This window comes from Colletotrichum lupini, chromosome 2 (assembly GCF_023278565.1).
Source record: "Colletotrichum lupini chromosome 2, complete sequence".
Taxonomy (NCBI): Eukaryota; Fungi; Ascomycota; class Sordariomycetes; order Glomerellales; family Glomerellaceae; genus Colletotrichum; species Colletotrichum lupini.
Genome location: NC_064675.1, coordinates 3858250 through 3878154, shown reverse-complemented (window position 1 = coordinate 3878154; position 19905 = coordinate 3858250). Strand labels below are relative to the sequence as shown.

Below are 19905 nucleotides of genomic sequence, written 5' to 3'. Positions count from 1 at the left end.
TAGCCGGGTATACCTAGTCTTTTACCTAAGTAAGCTAAGGAAGGTTATTAACGACTTACTACCTAGGTAGAACTAAGAGCCGCCGTTACTAATTATTAATAACGATAGCGAGCTAGAGTATAAGGTTTTTAAAATAGTTAAGTTATGCTTATATAAGGAAAAGCTATAGTACTAAGTAGATTAGAAAAGATACGATACGGATCTAATATAGTATAATATAAAGAGCTTTAAGTATATACTAGCGGCGCTATAAGCGTTCTATTACTAATACCTAATTACTAAGGGTCCGCTATAAAACTTAGATATATAAATAAAAGCTACCGCGGCTAGCGATTTACTATTACTAAGGGACGACGATAATATAATAATAATAATTATAGCTATAGATTTACTAAAATAAGGGGTAATTAAGAGGTTTATTTTTTTAGTGCTACAGATAGCGCCCTCTGGTATAGAGGGGGGGGGTAATATTACGGTAGTAGGTATTAGGGCCCCTATAGGCCCCGTAGCTTAGCCTTAGGCTACGAGGCTAAGCTCTTAGTAGTTACGTAACGAGCTAGACCGCTAGGCCCAAAGGGCCAGCTCGCTAGCTTCTGCCCACTGTTCTGTTTTTTCCCTCTTCACGTTAAGTCTTTAGTCAATTAGGTCAATACAGCAGCGTTCCGACCTGCCTCAAGTTCCCTTTCGTGACACAGAGCAGCAAGGGCCGCTGACAGGCACGGGATGACACTGAGGTGAGAAAGAGAGGACGACAGGCGGCAGGGGTAAACGAGGGACTACCTATCATGGTTGGAAGTACGTACTGGCAGAACGTACTACGTATGTACTGCAGCAGATCAGGGAGCCACGACGCAGGGGCTTGCATGCGCAAGAGGTGGGGATCCAGGTTCCAGGTTGCCCGAAAGGCACAAACTTGGAAGTACGTACTGTTTTTCAAGTCCCCTCTCTTTTCAACTTCCCATTTCCATTTCCATTCTCGAAGCATGGGCGACGACGATACATATTACTTGACAAGATACCATGCTGATGTAAGGCAAGGGCCCTACCTACGGTTCCTTCAGGCCTCCACGATGCCGTGGCCGCGGGTGTTTTTCTGGCCCTTATCTGTCTCTAACACAACTCTGTCGGTCTGTCGGTCTCTTCCACGCCCTGCCTTATGATGCGTGACCTTCCTGGCTCCAATGGCACCTAATCCTGGCTGAGCCTGGCGGTTGTGAAGCTGATTGGTTGTAAGATTCGTTCGTACCTTGCAGGTATGAGCTGGTGTCGTGGAATGGCCAATGCTGGGCGGATAGTCAGGGGTTAGCACTTTACACTTCACACAACCTAACTTAACGCCATCGACCATTGCCAGCTACCACACCGTACGCACACCGGGCCAAGGCTCATTTAACAATGGTGTCGCCGACTCGCCGTAATTCATAGCATGCCAGCAGTCATGCAACGAAACACATGGCTAAAGTTGTGTGCCAAGTCACGAACAAGCACTTCTGCTGTACAGAATACGGAGCACTCTCTAAGACACGACACGCAAAGGGAAGGGTATCCGAAGAGGGGAAACTTTATGGCGCGCCCATCCAGGGGATGATTCCAGGAGTGCTTCTCTTATACGATGTAGCCGTAGCCGACGTGTCTTTTCTTAGACCTGAACTCTTTAGACGACGCAGAGGCACAAGCAAAGATGGTGTTCTTGTGTTTCTTGTCTGTTCTTGTCATTTCCATCCACCTAGATATCAATAGCATTTGCGCGTATCCTGGGGCACAGTCCGTCTGTGTCGGTACGAATATGTCAGAGCCAACACCCACCCGGGGTTTGATTGACAGTGCTAACTGCACCGACAGGATGTTCTCGTCTGTCCAGTGGCAGGCACGCAGGCTGGCAGCGAGGGAGGGAACTTACCTTACCTAACGCCATACCTTACAGGTAGGCGTAGGTATGTGAATACCTACGTTGGAAGAGGAAAGAAAAAACGATCTGAGAATCCACTTTTTCAGAAAGCCTCTGAAACAAGCCGCTCTCAAGTCCAAGGCTGCGCTAAGCCAATCAAGGCGGAGCCCCGGCGGAGCTTCTCACGGGTGACGGGGGATGCTTAGGTAGCGGCGCTGGACCACTAGTGTACGTACTTATGATATCCTAAGATATGCTGCAGGTACCTCAACCGGCCGGCTGCGACTGCCCTACTGCGAAAACAGCCGATGCCCTACCCTGTTTTTCCCCATCATCCCACCATCCCACCAACACTGCAAACTTCTGACTTGGCACCACCGGCCTTGATCTCCGAACAGCCAATCTTTTATTAAGATACGCGTCCAATCGCGCAAGTCGAGATGGGAAGACGCAGGAGCTGGTACCTGTGCGTCTCGGTCCTGTCACACCAAGGAAGCACCGGTGGAGGCCCGCAGCCACCACCTACCTATGCAGTCGAACATCTCCATGGCCCCGAAACTGAGGGCTTGAACCAATCTTACAGAGCGCATCCAGGACACATCCAGGAAACACTCCCACACCACTACACAAGGAGTTACCGAATGCCCCATCGATCGGGCCCGCGTCTCATCCGCATCTTCATTGCCCACTGTCTTTGCGCCCTTCGTCCGGTCTTCTGATACCAACCCAGGCGCCAGATCACTGCACAACATCGTCACACTCGACTACAATAGCCAGAACGAGCGACTCGCCGCCCACTTCACGCCTGTCTGAAGCAACCTGACCCGATCCCCTCGGCTATACTTGTCCATCTGCGACGTGCCGTGTCTGGGATCAGTGAGATGTGGTCGACCACACGGCGGGAGAGTGGGGGTTGACGCACGGCGGAAGCCAACGAGAACCAACGAGAACCAGGCCATTGCACAACGCAGCATTCTCCCGAAGAAGCGGCGTGGCGGCGTAGCTTTGGGGCTGATGCGAGATGCGAGCAAACAGCGAAAACAAACTGCGATCGGCCACAGTCACTGCCTGAACCACTGCAAGGTATCGTCATCTGGAGTCACACAGATCCCCCGGCCCGCCATACCTTTGCCAGCTCAACTCGCCCGTATCCCGCTAAAGATGTTTTCCTTTGCTAAGAGTCAATGCTGATTGTCGTTCCGTACATTCCGCATCGGTATTATTACGGTGGCCTTTTTCGTGTTTGCTTACTGTGTAAGTGAGCGAACTTCGGATCATCGGCCACCTAGGCTACTGACTGGCCACGTGTGGCTATGTAATCCACGCGAAGCTTCAATCGCGACAGAAAATATGCCTTGATCCTTACTGGTCTCCAACATGTTTCTTTTTGTCTTTTGCTACTCTCTTTTCTTTTTCCTTTTTCTTGTTTTCAACCTTCTCCGCCCAGCCTATCACCAGCCTCAGCTCGGAGGTTTCAACGCCCACCAATCCTGGGGAAACTGAAAGGGTACCTAGGTTGGCCTAACATGCTCCCGTCAATCATTCTGTGTACGTCAAGTGCGCTGCTGCGCTTCCAGAATATCATTGTCAAGCCGCAGAAATCGGTAATGCCTCGTTGCTAAATTCCAAGTCGGTTTCTAGTGTGACACTCCTCGGAATCTGACCGGCGACAGCAAGTGTTTGCCATTTGCTGTCGTTGCCGTCTACCGGCGTGCCTACTTACCTATACCTAGCAATGCGCGTATACACGATACACCAGAGTCCCCTAGCCCTGGGCTCTTGGGATGACGTTTCAGTCGGGTACAATTTCTGAATGTTCCATGATCGATGAACATGTGATAAGTCATCTTCTCGGTCCTCGCCCGCGCGGGCCTTGACTCAGACGATACAGCGGAAGAAGAAACGCCCCAGCCTCAGCGCGAAATTGATTTGTAGATGGCTTCGTTCACTAGCTAGCCGACGTCCAGTTGGGCTGTTTCGCGACTACAGGTTGACCGTTCGCCGCAGCCACTCCGCCGCAGCCATTGGATCGCATTCTGAGACGAGTGAGATGGTAGACTTTGGAGATCCCAGCGGGTCCAGTCTATCAACGCAACGCTGGCGGACATGCTGTCTGTCCACACATCCTTCCGGCTGCCCTGGCTGCCTTAGCACGTCGATCTCCACCTCAGGGCATTGGTTCCAAACGTGCTCACAATTAAGAGAATCTGAAAGTTTCATGCCATTGCCACAGCGAAGCATGCGGCTTGTGGTGTGCGTAATATATTGCGAATCCTCAAGTGCAGAGTCGTAGTCCTGTCTCGAATCGCGGCTTGGTCAATCGCTGCCTCCCTTTGCTGGCCCAGGCTTTGCATGTATCCCCGAGAGCGAGGCACATCAGCTTACCATGCCTCAGCTCTCGAGTCTATCCTCTATGGGTCGCTATCTACCGCCTACATCCCAATGATAGAAGAGAGCTATTTGGGGTCTTCAGTGCGATTATCTTGACAACACTTCAGGGCAAGCAGTCCCCTAGATCCCTGCCATTGTCATTCCAGCGCACGACATGATGTTCGGATACTAATAGACGAGTGTGTATGGACATCCATTTCAATTTATCGCAGCAATCCACGCGGTACTGCCCTCTTCAAAGTTCAAAGCCCTCTTCAAGGTTATGATGATCCATTGAATGAGCCCCGGTGCCCGCCACTAGCCTCAGTGATCTGCAACCGTTTCCTGGTGTTTCCAATTGTTATCAGTTGCTTGAACGGCCCGTTTATCCTCAGTGATATTGCGGCCAGTCGACCTAGCGCATAACCAAAACATATCGCCCTGACAGGAAACGCATCACGTCTGCTACGGAAACTTTGTCTGAAGATCTGGACAGCTCAAACCGTCTGATTGCGACAAACGGTCTTGGTCTCCCGTCAGTTGCAATTGGATATTCCCTTCGGATCTTTCTATGATTGCAGTCGTACTACCTGCGAGCTCATGTGTCAGAAGTCCTCCATTTCGAGGGGCTAATACGCATGTGCCGCTGGCCAATCACTCTGAAATGTCAAGATATCTTCTTGCTCGCGCCGCCACGGGCCTGCCGCACCATTACGAGAATGTCGGATAAGCAAGTCAAGTGAATATTGATTGGAGATGAAGGCGACAGAAGAAGAAGAAAGGCAAGGTCCACATCGGGGACAACCCTATGCCATGTCTCCAGTCTTAACTCCACACATTGGCAAGGATCTGAAACGCAGCTGGTGGCTATTTTGCACCCTGTTGAGTCGCACAAAAGCTACTGACATATCCATGCCCAACGGACTGGACTGACATGGCCAACCCAATCTACTTGTTGCAGTTGTCATTAAAATCCCAGCTCATCCTCGTCGTTGAGGCCGCAGTCATTGAGGGCGGCCTGCTCGCCCAAGTCCGCCAAAACCTTGCGAGAGCATGTCTCGCTGCTCCGGATAACCCGCCGGCACCCGTCCCGCATCCTAGCTCCTACAACATGGCTTCCCAATCGGGACTTGCCCAGAACCCGTGGCCAGTTCTCTGGACCCATGCCAAGCTCGTCAATACCGTCAACTCCGTCGATTCCCGCGATTTCAGCGCCCGAGTTTCTCTTGCGGCTGCCATGATCCTCGTTTTGTGTCCTCTTCCTCTTCCCCGCCAGTCGTCGGCCCACTTGGTCACCATTTGACTCACCCGTCGGTCTGGGACTTGCGAAAACCAGAGCCCCGGTTTTGTCGGCTCCTTCCGTGGTCGAATTCAGCTCCGATCGATCCGCTAGGACCCGGACGTCACTGTTACGTCCTCCGCTTCGGCGCCGAGGTAGGGCTTCTCGGGTGAAGTCTCCTTGTCTTCTTGCCAACGGGCTGACTGCAATCCATTCGCTGATGCCTTCTTCCCACCGAAACCCTGTAAAGTTGCCCTTGGCTACAACCATGCCGTCTTTCTCGGCCAGGTCTTTCTTCAACGTCTCTGCAAAGACAAGATCGCGTAGATCGTCTGTCTTGTGGGCCAAAACAAAGGCACCGTTGCCTCTCAATCTTGCGAACTCTGGCGTTTCAAGGGTATCGATGAGTTCGCAGACTTTGGCAAAGTACGAGTTGGATGGCTGGCCGGTGGCTCTCCCACAACAGTGAGCAATCGAGCAGGTGAAGTCGACGGTGGTGTCGAGAAGCTGGCTGTCATTGTTGCCCGTGCTTGGGGCTCTCCCCAGGCTCAGACCACGTCCGAAGCCGTCTATCGCCGCCTTCAGTCGGAGCCGAGTGGCTTCGTGCGCCGCTCTGGGGGATAGAGACAGAAACAATGCCAGTAGAAGTGGGAACGCGGCTTCCTTGCTACCGAGACGACTTCTCACCAGTCTCAATGCTTGGTGGAGAATATGTACTACCGCTCTCTGGGTCCGACTTCTCGAACTTGCACTGGAACCGGGTGCAGCATGTCCGAAATCCTGCGAAATCATAGCCATGGCTGACAATGCACCAAGTACACTCATCAAAGTGAGCATGGCTGATTTTGATTCCGTTGTGAGCGCTGAGGAACGCCTTTGACGTCTCGGGTAGGCATTCATACACAGGACTGCAAGTCCGGTTGATGCGAACTCAGTTGCAGAAGGGCGTGCTCTTTTCTCGAGTACAGCGGAAGCTGCTATACTCCATAAGCCACCAAAACCTCTCCCTGTGACCATGTCAAAGGGGAGCCGTCTACGAACCAAAAGTGAGGAGAACGTTTCGAGCAAGTGAGATTCCACAACTGGATCCTCTGCAAGGTTTAACAAATAGGCTGGCAGCTGGCCTTCTCTGTTGACTCTAGGCGTATCTCTTGATTCCAGGGGCTTGCAGTAAAGGAAGCAAATCATAGCTTCCGTAAGGCTTGCTGTTTCGTGTAGAAATTGCATGGCCTTGCAATAATCGATCAAGATGCGAATAAACGAGACATCGAGCAGACCCTCCCCAATGACCCCTTTGAGAAGATGGATAGCATGTGCCCGTAGGAGTGTACGCAAGTGACTCCAGCCGTTGTCGGTGGCTCCAAGGGTCTGTAGTTCGTCGTACACGCGTAAAGAATAAGCCATTTGCTTGATACAGGACACCGGCCCGTTGTTCACAGCCTGAGATTTCTCCCAGTTTTCAATCTCTTGCGCGCACTGAGGCACTCTGTTCAGGCACATCGACAACAACGACTTCTTCCCGCCTGCAGGATGGTTGAGACTCGTCGAGCGTAGGAGAGTATCCAGGTCGTGTAAAATACCCTCGTAAATCTGGTACCTTCCCGGTGGCAGTGTGTCTCTGAGACGCATTAATTTCGATGTTGAATTGTCGAGTGGCCCACGTCTCGTAGTCTTAAAGCGCATACAGCTGCTCCCTGTCTCGTGGCATTCTGGTTGGTCAACACTCGGCGATGTTGTAATATGGTGCCTGGCTTTGCGAAGAATTGGCGTTGAGACGCTAGGCATTTCGGAAGCACAACTTTTCGGCCTTTGTCGAAGACTCCTGGGTCGGATAGTAGATTTTGATGCCATACTGCCGTCGTCTTCTGAGGAGTCAGCCAACTTCATGGAATATGTACGGCGCGGGCGCTGTCGTTTTGTCTTAGGGAAGTACGCTTCGACTACAAGGCTCGGCTTTTTGGCCGTTTCGCGATCTAGCGCATCTTTGAGGGCTTCGTTCTCAGGCTGAGTCTGCCCGCAAGCAGCTCTCTCGGCTATCGCAACCTTCCGTAGCAAAGCAATCCGCGATTGAAGAGGGCGTAAAAGTCTTTGGCATCTCGAAGAAGTCCAAGGCAGGCCAGAATGGCCGAGGGGTCGGTTTCCATCTGTTTCTGCCCTGGTTTCTCTTCTCCGGTTCTTGTTGGTAACCTTCGCCATTTCTGGTCCACCAGTCCGTCCACTCATGTCGAAGTTAATATTCTGTTGTCGATAGTGCTGGGTTTAAAACATTGAATAACATGTGCTTTTGACATATGAGAATCCGCAGGTGTACGTTATTGGAGGATAGCGGAATGGTTTTGCTGCGTCGCTTTGTCAGTGTCAACGTGGATTGGTGTTGACGACTACACGAAACCGAAGCTGCTCAGATACGCAGTATGAGAGTAAGCTGAGTAGTAAGTGTGCTCAAGTGCTCGTAAATAGGCGTGTGATGTCAAGATAGCTGCTAACTAGAGCAATAGCGAATAAGGGCGCAGTGTGCTGATGTTAAGAACTTAGCTCTTGGTATGCTGAGTAGTTGATGAGTGAAGCTGGGACGGAATATGTCCAACACATTGAATGTTTACAAACTCCCCAATCAGGTATGGTGTGTACATAGACAAGGATCGTGCTGTCACCAAAAGGGACTAGACCACAAAGCGCAGCGCTAACTGGATGGTCACGTGTCCGTAGCGCACCTCAGCTCGAAAAACCTGGAGTATCCCCCCTCAGAGTGCCTTACGTAAGAACGGCTGGAGGGAAGCAACTTGCATTAATGGTCTTGTCCACCGCGGTGTAATCATGGGTACTGAGAACTCGACATGTCTCAGAAAGCGTTCAGCTGTTATTTCGGATAGATACTGTAAGTAACAATCCTGTACATGGACAGATACAATACGGGTTGTTTGACCCTTCAGAGGCAGAGAAGGAGGCACAGAGTTGATAAGGTACAGACTCTGGTGAGAACCGGGCCTCGCTACCGGAGGCTCTGTCAGGGCTCGCTACCTTCCGGGACAGCTTAGGGAGAACCGACGACAACTGACAGAGCTCCCTCAAGCGGAGTGGGCCCGAAAAAACCGACAGCTCCAGCTTTACCGGGCCGGTGCATTGCCGTCAATTGATGAATGACAACGCGACTTTTTTTCTGCCGTGAATTTTTTTCCCCAATCGTTCCCAAACGGCACTCTACCCTCTCACCTTTTCTCTACCACCCCCCTTTCGATCCGCAACTGGCCGTTGAGTTGGAACCCTCTCATCCTCTCTTAGGCCGCCGAGTATTCCTTTCTGCCACCCGTCACTTCGGAGCTGCGCATCTATATTCCACAGACCGCTACTTACATCGTTCTACCCTATATTAATTGTGTATCTGCATTGATTTGTGCGATTGCTCAATTCTTCCCAACCCTCTCCACTTCGAAGCTTCGATTATATATCTATCCCCTCTCAGGATTTCTGTCCGTCGAGGAATATAAAATCCAGGCCCTTCTGGTATTTCTGCTTACATCGAGTACCAATGTCCCAATCCGATCAACCCAAAGGCAAAGGTACCAACTATCCACAAGCAAAACCAAGATACGCAATGCAATCCTTAAACAGTTCCAAGCTAAACTTTGAGTCCTTCCAGAAAATGCCGAAAAGGAGGTAGCGCCCCCCATTGAAGCCGAGGCCGAGCTCCAGGCTGAGGGCGAGATCGATCAAGGCCTAGACGGTGAGTAATGCAAGCTTTCATGGGGTTGGGACGTTAAATGCTGATGCATAGTAGCCTTGGTTACCCTTACGATCAAGCTTCCCAACGAGCCCCGTCAGATGCAAATTACGGTTAGCTGTGCTAAGTCCACTCGCGGACACATCCACTGACCAGTTTTGTACAGGTGTCCCCACAAGAGCAGGTTCACGAAGTTCGACAGTCCATCATCGACCTCCCTGTGGCATTCCAGTACACTTGCTTCCACCTGGAGCACCGCGGCCAACGCATCAATGACTTCCTCCCGATATCCGAGATCGAAGGCCTTGTCGAAAGCCCTGAAGTCACATTGGTCGAAGACCCATACACGGAGAAGGAGGCCCGTATACACCTAGTGAGAATCAGAGAGCTCATTGGTGCCGCTGGAGACCGCACCGACGCTGTCCAGGGCATTCTCCCCGGTCTCTCTCTGCTTGATAGTGTCTTGCCTCCATCCGAGGAACAAGCCAACGGAGGGCAGACGGAGGTTGCCAAAGAGACAAAGGAGGATTACAGCTTTGGGACCCCGGTTCCAATCTCAACTTTGTTGCCTCCCGTCGAGGAGGAAGAGGCACCCAAGACGGTCAAGACCATTACTCTTTCCCCGTGGAACCCGCCGCCGCCTCACCTCAAGCAGAAGGGTCATCTCTTGTACCTGCTTGCTACTACTAACGAGGGTGAGCAACACCAAATCACAGCCCATGTTGGGGGGTTCTTCATCAACAAGTCCTCCAATGCCAAGTTCGATCCTTTCCCTCGCCCTGCACCCAAAGCCGCTTCGAACCACTCCCTGCTCGGGCTCCTCGACCAGATCTCGCCGTCTTTCTCGGCATCCTTCCTCAAGCTCCAGGAGTTCAACAACCGCAAGGACCCGCTGGCGACTTTCCAAATCACCAACGCGATACCCTCTGCGCCATGGATCGTGCCGTCATCCAACTCTCCCCTCTCCGCTCACACCCCTGACTGGACACGTTCCCAGGAGACGTATCTCATTGCAGGCGCCGACAACACCGACACACTGAGAGACTGGAACGAAGAGTTCCAATCCGCGAGGGAGCTTCCCAGTGAGACTGTGCAGGACCGAGTTTTCCGTGAGCGTCTCATGTCCAAGCTCTTCGCTGACTACAACGACGCGGCCACTCGTGGTGCTGTGCTCGTTGCCCGTGGCGAAATCCCTCCGCTGAACCCTACGGAATGCAAAGATGCCCAGATTTTCGTTTACAACAACATCTTCTTCTCTTTTGGTGCTGATGGCGTGAAAACCTTCACTTCTGAGGGAGGCGACGAGGCAGCTCGTGTTGCCACTGGCAAGGACGTCGCAGGAGTGAGGCTAGTGAATCAGCTTGACATTGATGGTCTCTTCACCCCTGCTACGGTTGTTATTGACTATCTTGGTAAGCGTATTGTTGGCCAAAGTATCGTCCCAGGAATCTTCAAGCAGAGGGAGCCTGGCGAAAATCAGATCGACTATGGTGCCGTGGATGGCAAAGAGAACGTTGCGGCGGACGAGCGATTTGCCGACGTTTTCTCCAAGCTATCTCAGGCTATCAAGGTCAAGAAGCATGCTGTCTGGGACAAGGATGGCAAACGATTCGATCTCGAAGCCAGCGTGGAGACCAAGGGCTTGTTGGGAACCGACGGACGCAAATACGTGCTCGACCTGTACCGTGTGACGCCACTGGATATTGACTGGCTCGAGGAGGAAGGTGATGTCGAGTACCCCCACCGTATGGCCGTCCTTCGTCCGGAGCTGATTGACTCATACGGGCGGAAGAAGATGAAGGCCTGGGTTGACGAGGAGCTGGCACGCCGTGGGCAGAACACCAAGACTGCGACTGACGAAACTACGGCTGAGCCCAAGAAGAGCAAGGATGCCTCCGCGAAGGAAGAAGACAGCGATGACAGTGACGAAAGCGACGACAGCGAGGAGAGTGAGAGTGAGAGCGGAAGTGAGAGCGAGAGCGAAGAAGAGTCGGAGGTCAACAAAAAGGAGGTCAAGGCGGAGAAGCCGAAGACAAAGGAGGCGGAGACACCGAAGGAGTCGACAGATTCGAAAGATCACATCGACCTTTCTAAATTCGCATTTTCGCTCAACCCCGATGTCTTCAGCGGTCAGGTCCCCCAGACTGATGCCGAGAAGGAGGAGATGAAGAAAGACGAGGAGGATGTTCGTCTTGCATCCAAGTACCTTCGCGACCAGGTCATTCCCGACCTCGTTCGTGAGCTTACCGATTGCGACATCAGCTTCCCCATGGATGGCCAGTCCCTGGGTCGTCTCTTGCACAAGAGAGGCATCAACATCAGGTACACTGGAAAGGTGGCACAGCTCGCTTCTGAACCTCGCCTGCAGTGCCTGAAGGATATTTGTATCCAGGACATGGTCGCTCGTTCCTTCAAGCATGTCGCCTCAAACTACCTCAGACACCTGCCGGCACCTTTCACATCAGCCTGCATCTCCCATCTTCTTAACTGCCTCTTGGGTTACAAACTGAGTCCCAAGCCGGCGGCCGAATCTGACGCAGTCCTGAAGTCGCTGTACACTGATGCCGATCTATCCTTCGAGAAGGTCACCCCAGAGTCCCTCCACGAAAGCATCTCCCAGGAGACCTTGAAGAGATACCGGTACAAGCTCGATGCCGACTTCTACAACAACCTTAAGCCTCTGCAGGTGCTTCGTGAGATCTCCCTCAAGCTTGGTTTCCAGCTGCAAGCAAAGGAGTACAACTTCACAGACAAGCCGGTTGAGCAGGCTCCTGCGACCAACGGTATCCCTGCGACCAATGGACAGACCAACGGGGAGGGAAACAAGAAGAAGAAGAACAAGAAAGCGGCAACCAAAGAAGCGGCTACCCCAGCCCCGGCCCCTGCTCCCAACACTACATTCACAGCAGACGATATTGTCAACGTTGTGCCTATCGTAAAGCACTCCTGTCCCCGCAGCACTCTTGCGGAGGAAGCTCTGGAGGCCGGCCGCATCTCTATCATGCAAAACCAGCGCAAGCTTGGCCAGGAGCTTCTTCTCGAGTCTTTGTCTCTACACGAGCAGATTTACGGTATCCTTCATCCCGAAGTCGCCCGCGTCTACAACACCTTGTCTATGCTGTATTACCAGTTGGATGAGAAGGAAGCAGCCGTTGAGCTCGCCAAGAAGGCCATTGTTGTCTCCGAGAGGACTGTCGGTGTTGACTCTGCCGAGACCCTGCTCAACTACCTCAATCTCAGCTTGTTCCTCCACCAAGCTGGCGACAGCAACGGTGCGCTCATCTATGCTAAGCACGCGCTGAAGCTGTGGAAGATTATCTATGGCGCCGACCACCCCGACTCCATCACAACCATCAACAACGGCGCTGTCATGCTTCAGCACCTCAAGGCGTACCACGAGTCCCGTCTGTGGTTCGAAGAGTCCCTCCGCATCTGCGAGAGTGTCTTCGGCAAGAACTCGATCAACGCCGCCACCCTTCTGTTCCAACTTGCTCAGGCTTTGGCTCTGGACCAAGACTCTAAGGGAGCCGTCAGCCGCATGCGCGAGTCCTACAACATCTTCCTCGGCGAGCTTGGACCCGAAGACAAGAACACCAAGGAGGCCGAGAGCTGGCTCGAGCAGCTTACGCAGAACGCCGTTTCCATTGCGAAGCACCAGAAGGATGCGCAGGCTCGTCGCTTGCGCGCAGGCATTCGCTTTACTCCTCAGGGTGCGCCCTACCAGGCTTCCGCTACTGCTCCCAGCGTGTCCGCCGGACCGAGCAGCAGCTCGCAGTTGGGCAACCCTTCAGGCATGGATTCGCGCAGCATCGATGAGTTGATCAAGTTTATCGAGGGCACTGACCAAAGCAAGACTTCCAAGGGAAGACCGAGCCGAGGCAACCCCAAGAGGAGGGGCAAGTCTTCGAAGTAAAGAGAGGAAAGATGACGTCGCAACCGCCTCCAAGCTTCAAACCCTGAATGATCACGCCAGGCGGTTTCTCTTTGGCGGTAGTGGACCAGTCGCTCGCGTTTGAATCTTTGAACCCTTGAATCTCTGGCGATGGCGCCTAGGCAGGCATTTGTACTTGTAAACAATCGGACGGGAGTAGGAAAAGCATTGATCGGTACATCTGTGGATACTACGACGTATATAAATATATATAGGTATTACGTAGGAAGGTGGCATGGGCAGGTGGAGCCCTTGAGAATTATACTATCTTCACTCTCACAAATGCTCTCAATTCGTACATTTAGTGTAGCACATCATTATGAGGGGGCATGGGCTTTATTGTCCTGCCAAAAGCGGCTCATGTTTGTCTCATGAGTGGCCGTTCATGGCGCTAGCTACTGATAATCCCCGGCCAACAGGTGCGTGGTATGACCCAATACTTTGGAAACCCCTGATCGGATGTTAGTCAAGGAACAGGTGTATGATATGACGTTGACAAGACTTACTTTGCTAAATCAAAACCTTGGTCTTCTTCAATCTCGGGTGGGTTGGACGGCTCACTCGGCGCCTCCCGTGATGATTCTTTGTGTTGTGATCTTGTAGGGCTAAGATTTGGCGACTTCGCAGGAGGTGGGCTACTACTTTGCGGTATTCCGCCCAGAGACGGCTTAGAAGGACTCATGTCGAAATGAGCAGCAGGTTTCAGAGGGGTGCTGCCAATGTCTGCATATTTCCAGAAGGGCGCTGGGGAACTGGTCGGCATGTGTTGACTGGGCCGCTGTGCGGTGCTTGGGGGCGCTAGTCGGGGATGAACACGGTGAGGGGCAGGTGTGACGAAAGACGCGCCTTCGTCTGGTAGATAGGATGAGGTGAGTGTCGGTGATTGATCGTGGTAGCTGGTGGAGGGAAAGCTGTTCGATGCAGATGCGGCGCCCTTCCGCGGCCTCGGTAGAGGACTGCCATCAATGGTCATGGCAGTGCTCGGAGGAGCAAGGCGGCGCGTGCTGCGATCTGGAGTCGATTGAACGGCAGCTAAGGAGGAACTCGGAGGCGATCCCGTTACGGATACCTTCCTCTTCCGCGCCGACGCAGGCTCTCTGGCATTCACGTCCCTTGGTCCATGAGTAATGTAGTTTAGCTGGTTGTTGGGTGAAGAGGGCGCGGAAGAGCCTCTGTGACCGCCTCTACCCCCCTTATATGCGCTTCGGGTCATCTCTTCCCGGGCCTCTGGGACAATCTGCCACTTCATGCCCTTCCCAGGCTCGTCTGTCGATCTGGCAACCTTGTCAAAGGCCTTATTCAGCGACAAATTATGGCGAATCGAGTTCTTTGAATAATGTTAGTAAGACCGAGGTTGCGAGGGAGTCTGACAGCATTAAGCCTTACTTGCCAACCAGCGGCTTGCTGGTGTTTGTAATATGCATAGTTGTTCATGATGAAGTTGTAGATACCGTTGAGATTCAGCTTCCTTTCTGGCGTATTGATAATCGCCTGGGTAATCATTTGCGCATAGCTGTATTGCGGCTTGATGTGTTTGTTCTCGTCAAGGCTGAGATCAATGTCGTTGGAGTTCAACAACAGCGTGCCCGAACTTGAGTAGTGTGGTGACTTGTGTTGCGACGGCGTAGGCTTACCGCGGATTGCAGAAGGAGGGGTTCCGGGCCGCTTGTAATCTGCAGGAGCCGGGGCAATAGGTTGGCGAAATTGGGAGCCTCGAGAACTTCTTATGGTCGAGCCTAGGGCCGAAGATGGCTCATCCGGCAGATCCGTTCTCGGTTGAGGGCTCGTCATTTGTTGACGCGATAATCCAGCTCTCTTGAGATAGAGAGGATCGATGTGCAAGGGACTGATTTCGGTTGGAAGAACGAAGATCATTTCCGTGCCACCTGCCTCAAGAACCTCACCACCCTCCAGGCGCCTCAAACTCTTTTGCTTCATGGGGACATTGTTCACTTTTACGCCATTCCTTCCCTTGACCTCGAGAAACCAGATTTCTTCCTTGGAGCTGAAGTAAATCCGGGCGTGCTGACGGGAGATCATCTTGCTCGGGCCGAGATCGATGTGAATGAAATCTTCGTCATCCTCAGTGACGCCCTCAGACGGGCGTCCAATATTGACGATGAGCTTTGTGATGTAGAAAGTCCAATCCTGGGCGGCGATTTTGGCATAGGCCTGAACACCGCTGCCATTGGCTTCATGTATCGAGTTCGCATGGTCCTTGCTGGCTTGGGGGGCGCCCTCCTTGGGAATTTGAAAGTGCTGAACTACTTGCGCGAGCAGCTGATCATCGTCGCTTACAGGTTGAGCCGACTGATCGGCAGTGAGGTTGGACTCGTCATCGTCGGCGGGTTCGGTAGGCGGAGGATCATCAACCTGATGGAAGCGGCGTTAGTGTCATCGATGATGCGAGGATCGAATTGTCAGTAGAGAGCAGAGGCATCAATTTACCTTCTTTCGTCGCTTTGCTGGCCGAGTTGGGGAGCTGTCTTCTAATCTTGCGGGGGAGGTATCGCGGCGAGTGTCGCGACGAGTGCGCTGGGAGCGCTTTGCTGAGGCAGGCATGGTGGAGGAGCCTCGAGCATGCGGCACCTCTGTGCGAAAGGGGCCTGAACAAGACGGAGGGCGGAGCGCGGGAAGGTATAAACAATGGTGGACGATTGATTGAAGTAGTTGGTCTCAGACGTGTAAGGAATGAAGGAATGGGAAAGTCGTGTCTCGTCAAGTCGTGAAGGGTGAAGGGCTGGCTGGGCTGGATCTGAAAGTCCGGGGCAGGCAAGTGCCACAAAGAGTTATGATGTCTATATAATTTCTGCGACAATGTGAGACGGGGGTAAGGTGACTGTAGTAAGAATTTTGGCGCTCCTTTGTGTCAGGACAAATGGTATTGTAAAGGGCGTCGCGAGGTTGGGAAAGGTGGGCGGGCGGTGGTGTTGAGCCGCGCTTGCGACACCTCTCAGGATGTATGGTAGAACAAGGCAACTGAGGTAGGAACGCTGCTTGCTTGCTTGTAGAGGCGTAATTTTCTAACGTCGTGATGGCCGTGTAAGTGACGCCACCGAAGGCAGCAGAGTGGTAGGTGTTCCGTACTGGAAGGTATAAGAAGAGGAAGGAGATGAGTGGTGGGAGCTGAAGTTGTGTGAAAGCCGTATTGGATGTGCAAGGGTTTGAAATGGTGACGGTCGCGAAATTCTGGTAAACGCGTCGATTTTTCGAGAGAAGGGGGAGGCGTTGATTGGTAACACGGCACTGTGCGGGCACTTTGGTAGAGCACCTCACCCCTCACCCTCAGACTTCAGTGAATGGAAGGGGGCGCCCAGAGGGGGGGGCGCGGCCCCAACCCGTCTCGTACCTAGGTAGCCTATAGCCTGTAGGTAAAGGTGGTAGGGTATTACTACGTAGCTGACCAGCCCGTGCTCTTTGCCCCACAGCGCACCTCTTCCCCAAGTCCCCCCCCACCCTCTGCCCTCCCATTGTCCATGTTTTCAGGTCATTCTGCTGGTTGGGTCACCACTTCACGCGTACAGTATGACTAAACTTTTTCTTAACAGTGCGGCGCCCCGAGAACCTGGCTGAGCTCAAGTGCTGAACCTTCTTGAGCATTTTCTTTGAGCCCTCCACTGTCGCCTTCAGCTCTGAAGTTCCTCACATACCACTCCTACCTTGATTCCTGCTCATTTAGCAGCCCAAGGTAATTGGATCCCTTCCCGTCCACCGGTCAGGCACCTTCATATGCCTGAAGCCACTCCTGCCTGACGTAATCACCTCCACTTACCCGAGTACCGGTAGGTATTTCGTACAGAGCAAGGTAAGGTATGCATAGGAACGGTGCCCTCCAGAGGTCCAAGTTCCTACCTCAAAACAAGACCCCGTCCGCCCTGCCGTGCCGAAAGCCTTGAACACCTTTCGATATTGGGAGTTGGAATCAGCCCAATTGCTTCTACCCAAGGTACCCCTTGATAGTATGTCTGAAGGGGCCTTGGCTGGTCCAACACGATATTTCGACACCTCATTCCTCGCCTTGGTGCAGCGGCGTATCTCGCTCGCCGAGGTTGACTCACACTGGGATGTGCACGACCGCCTGCTGGCTTGTGTATGACCTCGAAATGGGAGCCCCGATTGGCCCCTACTCAAGGGGGGGAGAGAATGTCTGCTCCCATTTTCGTATTTCTCCTTTTGCTGGAATCTAAGGTCTCCCGTGCTGTGAGACAACTTGGATGCGTGCCAGTCAAGCCAGTCAACTTTCCCAGATGCCTGCGGGTGGTGCTCCCGCTCACTTGCTGCTAACGCTCCCTTGTTTTCAATAAGGACCAACATGGTTTCGCCCTTGGTGGGGAAAACCATTAGTTCATTTACAAGCCGATCATAAAGCAAGTGCCAGCTCAAGACCATCTACGAATGGCTAGGTAGTCGTGCTGGAGGGAGAACTCTCTCCTACCTCAAGCAATGGTCAACGTCAAGAGGGCAAGTGAGTACCGCAAGACGGGGTGCATGCACTGGTTGATGGAAGATGGGACGGTAGATCAGCGTCCGTTGCCCGATGGGGGCGGATGCCGTCGCCGGCCGCCCTAAGCCCGGCCCACGCCCAAGACCTACCCCACTACCGGGTTCACTTGACGCACTTCAACGGCCCAAATGGACCTGGCACTGAGATTGCAAAGCCCAAGTCCCGTCCCGTTCCCTACCAGTTTCGGGATCCATCCGCAGTAAACCCCCCCCGGCTCACCTTGCCGGACCATCTATGATTGGTGCAGCCCGGCGAAGCCATCTTGACTACTTACCTTCATAATTCAGGTTAGAACAAAACAGTATGCACGAGATCATCACTCTCCAGCTAGGCCAGTTGAGCAACTATGCTGCAACTCATTTCTGGAACACCCAGGTATTCAGACGTTTAGCTCTATCAACAGCGAATCCCATGCGTCTTATTCTAAACACAAACTGACCTTGTTGCCAGGAATCCTACTTCACTTACTCTGATCAGGACGAATCCCCGGTGAACCACGACGTTCACTGGCGTCCGGGTGTGGCCCTAGATGGCTCCGAGACCTTCCTCCCGCGTACCGTCGTCTATGATCTAAAGGGCGGTTTCGGCTCGCTTCGCAAGATCAACGCCTTGTACGACGCAAGCCAGGAAGAGGCACCTGCTCACTTATGGTCCGTAACGCGCCCATCTTTATTTGACCCCAGCCGTTGGCCCTTTTTCAAGTATTCCAGACCGGCCACCTAACATGCCACCGCCGACCCCAGGGAAGGATCTGCGCAAGTACACAAACAGACATCGGTAGAGCCGAGCGCCTATCAGAAAAGTCTTGACCTCGGCACGCCTGCCCCAAAGCTCAAGACCTCCGACGTGCGGTATTGGTCCGACTTTTCGCGCGTCTACTACCACCCAAAGTCTCTCAACCAGCTCTATGACTATGAGATCAACTCCTCCATCAGGCCCTTTGACAAGTGGTCTCTGGGCAGGGAATTGTTCGATTCTCTAGACAAGGAACATGACATTGTCGATCGAGACTTCCGTCCCTTCGTAGAGGAGGCCGATCAGATGCAGGGCCTCCAGATCGTGACAACTATAGACGACGCCTGGGGAGGTTTCGCGACCGAGTATGTAGAGCGCCTGCGAGATGAGTATGGCAAGACTACAATTTGGGTGTGGGGTCTGCAGACTCCTGTACCCGCTGCCCGCATCGTAAGTTTCAAACTTCGTTTGCGCGCTCATTACACTCCTTAGCCTAGCTAATGATAACGCTAGGACCAAAGACGCCTCCAGCTCGCCAACACTGCAAGGGCAGTCAAGGACATGTGTGAGCACGCCTCGATGCTAGTTCCCATGGCTCTCCCCCAAGCACGGTTGAGCTCAAACATCAGCATCAACATGCAATCTCCTTGGCAAACCACGGCCTTGCTAAGTACGGCCATGGAAACAGCAGGGATCGCTTCCCGGCTCAACTCAACCAGCTCTGGCAGTGGTCTACAGGCGACGCTCGGCGAGCTGGTGAGTGGGTTGAATCTACGCGGCAGACAGACCATGAGTCGTCTGCAAATGACCGTCGTCGACCCAGCCTCGGAAACGAAACAAGACACCCGCGCACCAGAGTCAGGTTTGGATGATGACAAAGCTGGCGAGATAACCAAGCTTGACACGGACTTGTTTGATATCCTCCGACCCAAGCCTACTCCTGGAAGAAGGAATATGAATGGCGGAGGCGGCAAGCCTCACCTTTTCGGGCAGACAATCACTACACGTGGCTCACAGCAAGTCATGAAACACGACGAGGACGAGGGCGGCGATAGCCGGCAACGGCCAAGGGCTGCGCTCATAGAGACTAGTACACAAAGGTATGCCAGAAAAGACAACTACCGCTATCCTTCCAAAGGCTTGCTCGTAATTTGACAACTGACTCATGATGGCAGGTATCTCACCGATAGGGGCTTCCCTATGCTCGACAGTTTCCCCGAGATCTACCTCGACGGCAGCGGCAAGCCGTTGAGCGATTCGTTTGGCGTCAAGACCAGTCTTTCCACAGATACTTCAGTGTCTGCCGCGCTGAATGCCCTGCGCACTACCGTCGCGTCCTCTCTTGGCGTGGAGGACCGGGAAGACATTAGCAATGAGCTAGCCGACTTCGCCGAGGCGTATCGAGAAGGATGGTCAAGTGGTAGCGATGATGACGATGATTGAGGTAGCCTGCATCAGCTATAATCAATCTCGACCA

General features: G+C 53.0%; 7 protein-coding genes across 7 annotated transcripts; 4 read left to right on the top strand and 3 right to left on the bottom strand.

Annotated features, from left to right (window-relative positions):
* Window positions 1–1057: 1057 nt before the first annotated feature.
* Window positions 1058–1423, bottom strand: CLUP02_03492 (uncharacterized protein; the record flags this gene model as incomplete). The annotated part of the gene is made up of 2 exons (XM_049282512.1): window positions 1058–1283; window positions 1359–1423. The coding sequence occupies 2 exons, from the start codon at window positions 1421–1423 to the stop codon at window positions 1058–1060; spliced, it is 291 nt and encodes a 96-aa protein (XP_049139655.1).
* A 905-nt stretch (window positions 1424–2328) lies between these two features.
* On the top strand, window positions 2329–5191 carry CLUP02_03491 (uncharacterized protein; the record flags this gene model as incomplete). Its single annotated transcript, XM_049282511.1, has 13 exons — window positions 2329–2389; window positions 2472–2695; window positions 2819–3035; window positions 3353–3492; window positions 3566–3599; window positions 3732–3819; window positions 3878–4075; window positions 4174–4353; window positions 4426–4618; window positions 4678–4793; window positions 4868–4979; window positions 5028–5045; window positions 5105–5191. The coding sequence occupies 13 exons, from the start codon at window positions 2329–2331 to the stop codon at window positions 5189–5191; spliced, it is 1668 nt and encodes a 555-aa protein (XP_049139654.1).
* A 34-nt stretch (window positions 5192–5225) lies between these two features.
* CLUP02_03490 (uncharacterized protein) lies at window positions 5226–7760 on the bottom strand (the record flags this gene model as incomplete). Its single annotated transcript, XM_049282510.1, has 1 exon — window positions 5226–7760. One exon carries the CDS (start codon window positions 7758–7760, stop codon window positions 5226–5228), a length of 2535 nt encoding a protein of 844 aa, XP_049139653.1.
* A 68-nt stretch (window positions 7761–7828) lies between these two features.
* CLUP02_03489 (uncharacterized protein) lies at window positions 7829–8674 on the top strand (the record flags this gene model as incomplete). Its single annotated transcript, XM_049282509.1, has 6 exons — window positions 7829–7844; window positions 7894–7949; window positions 8092–8160; window positions 8247–8415; window positions 8507–8543; window positions 8599–8674. 6 exons carry the CDS (start codon window positions 7829–7831, stop codon window positions 8672–8674), a joined length of 423 nt encoding a protein of 140 aa, XP_049139652.1.
* A 392-nt stretch (window positions 8675–9066) lies between these two features.
* Window positions 9067–13171, top strand: CLUP02_03488 (uncharacterized protein; the record flags this gene model as incomplete). The annotated part of the gene is made up of 4 exons (XM_049282508.1): window positions 9067–9097; window positions 9178–9261; window positions 9316–9371; window positions 9425–13171. The coding sequence occupies 4 exons, from the start codon at window positions 9067–9069 to the stop codon at window positions 13169–13171; spliced, it is 3918 nt and encodes a 1305-aa protein (XP_049139651.1).
* A 387-nt stretch (window positions 13172–13558) lies between these two features.
* Window positions 13559–15751, bottom strand: CLUP02_03487 (fork head domain-containing protein; the record flags this gene model as incomplete). Its single annotated transcript, XM_049282507.1, has 4 exons — window positions 13559–13640; window positions 13696–14516; window positions 14576–15562; window positions 15638–15751. The coding sequence occupies 4 exons, from the start codon at window positions 15749–15751 to the stop codon at window positions 13559–13561; spliced, it is 2004 nt and encodes a 667-aa protein (XP_049139650.1).
* Window positions 15752–17996: 2245 nt separating this feature from the next.
* On the top strand, window positions 17997–19871 carry CLUP02_03486 (misato Segment II myosin-like domain-containing protein; the record flags this gene model as incomplete). The annotated part of the gene is made up of 5 exons (XM_049282506.1): window positions 17997–18068; window positions 18144–18343; window positions 18437–18878; window positions 18942–19528; window positions 19604–19871. 5 exons carry the CDS (start codon window positions 17997–17999, stop codon window positions 19869–19871), a joined length of 1569 nt encoding a protein of 522 aa, XP_049139649.1.
* Window positions 19872–19905: the final 34 nt, after the last annotated feature.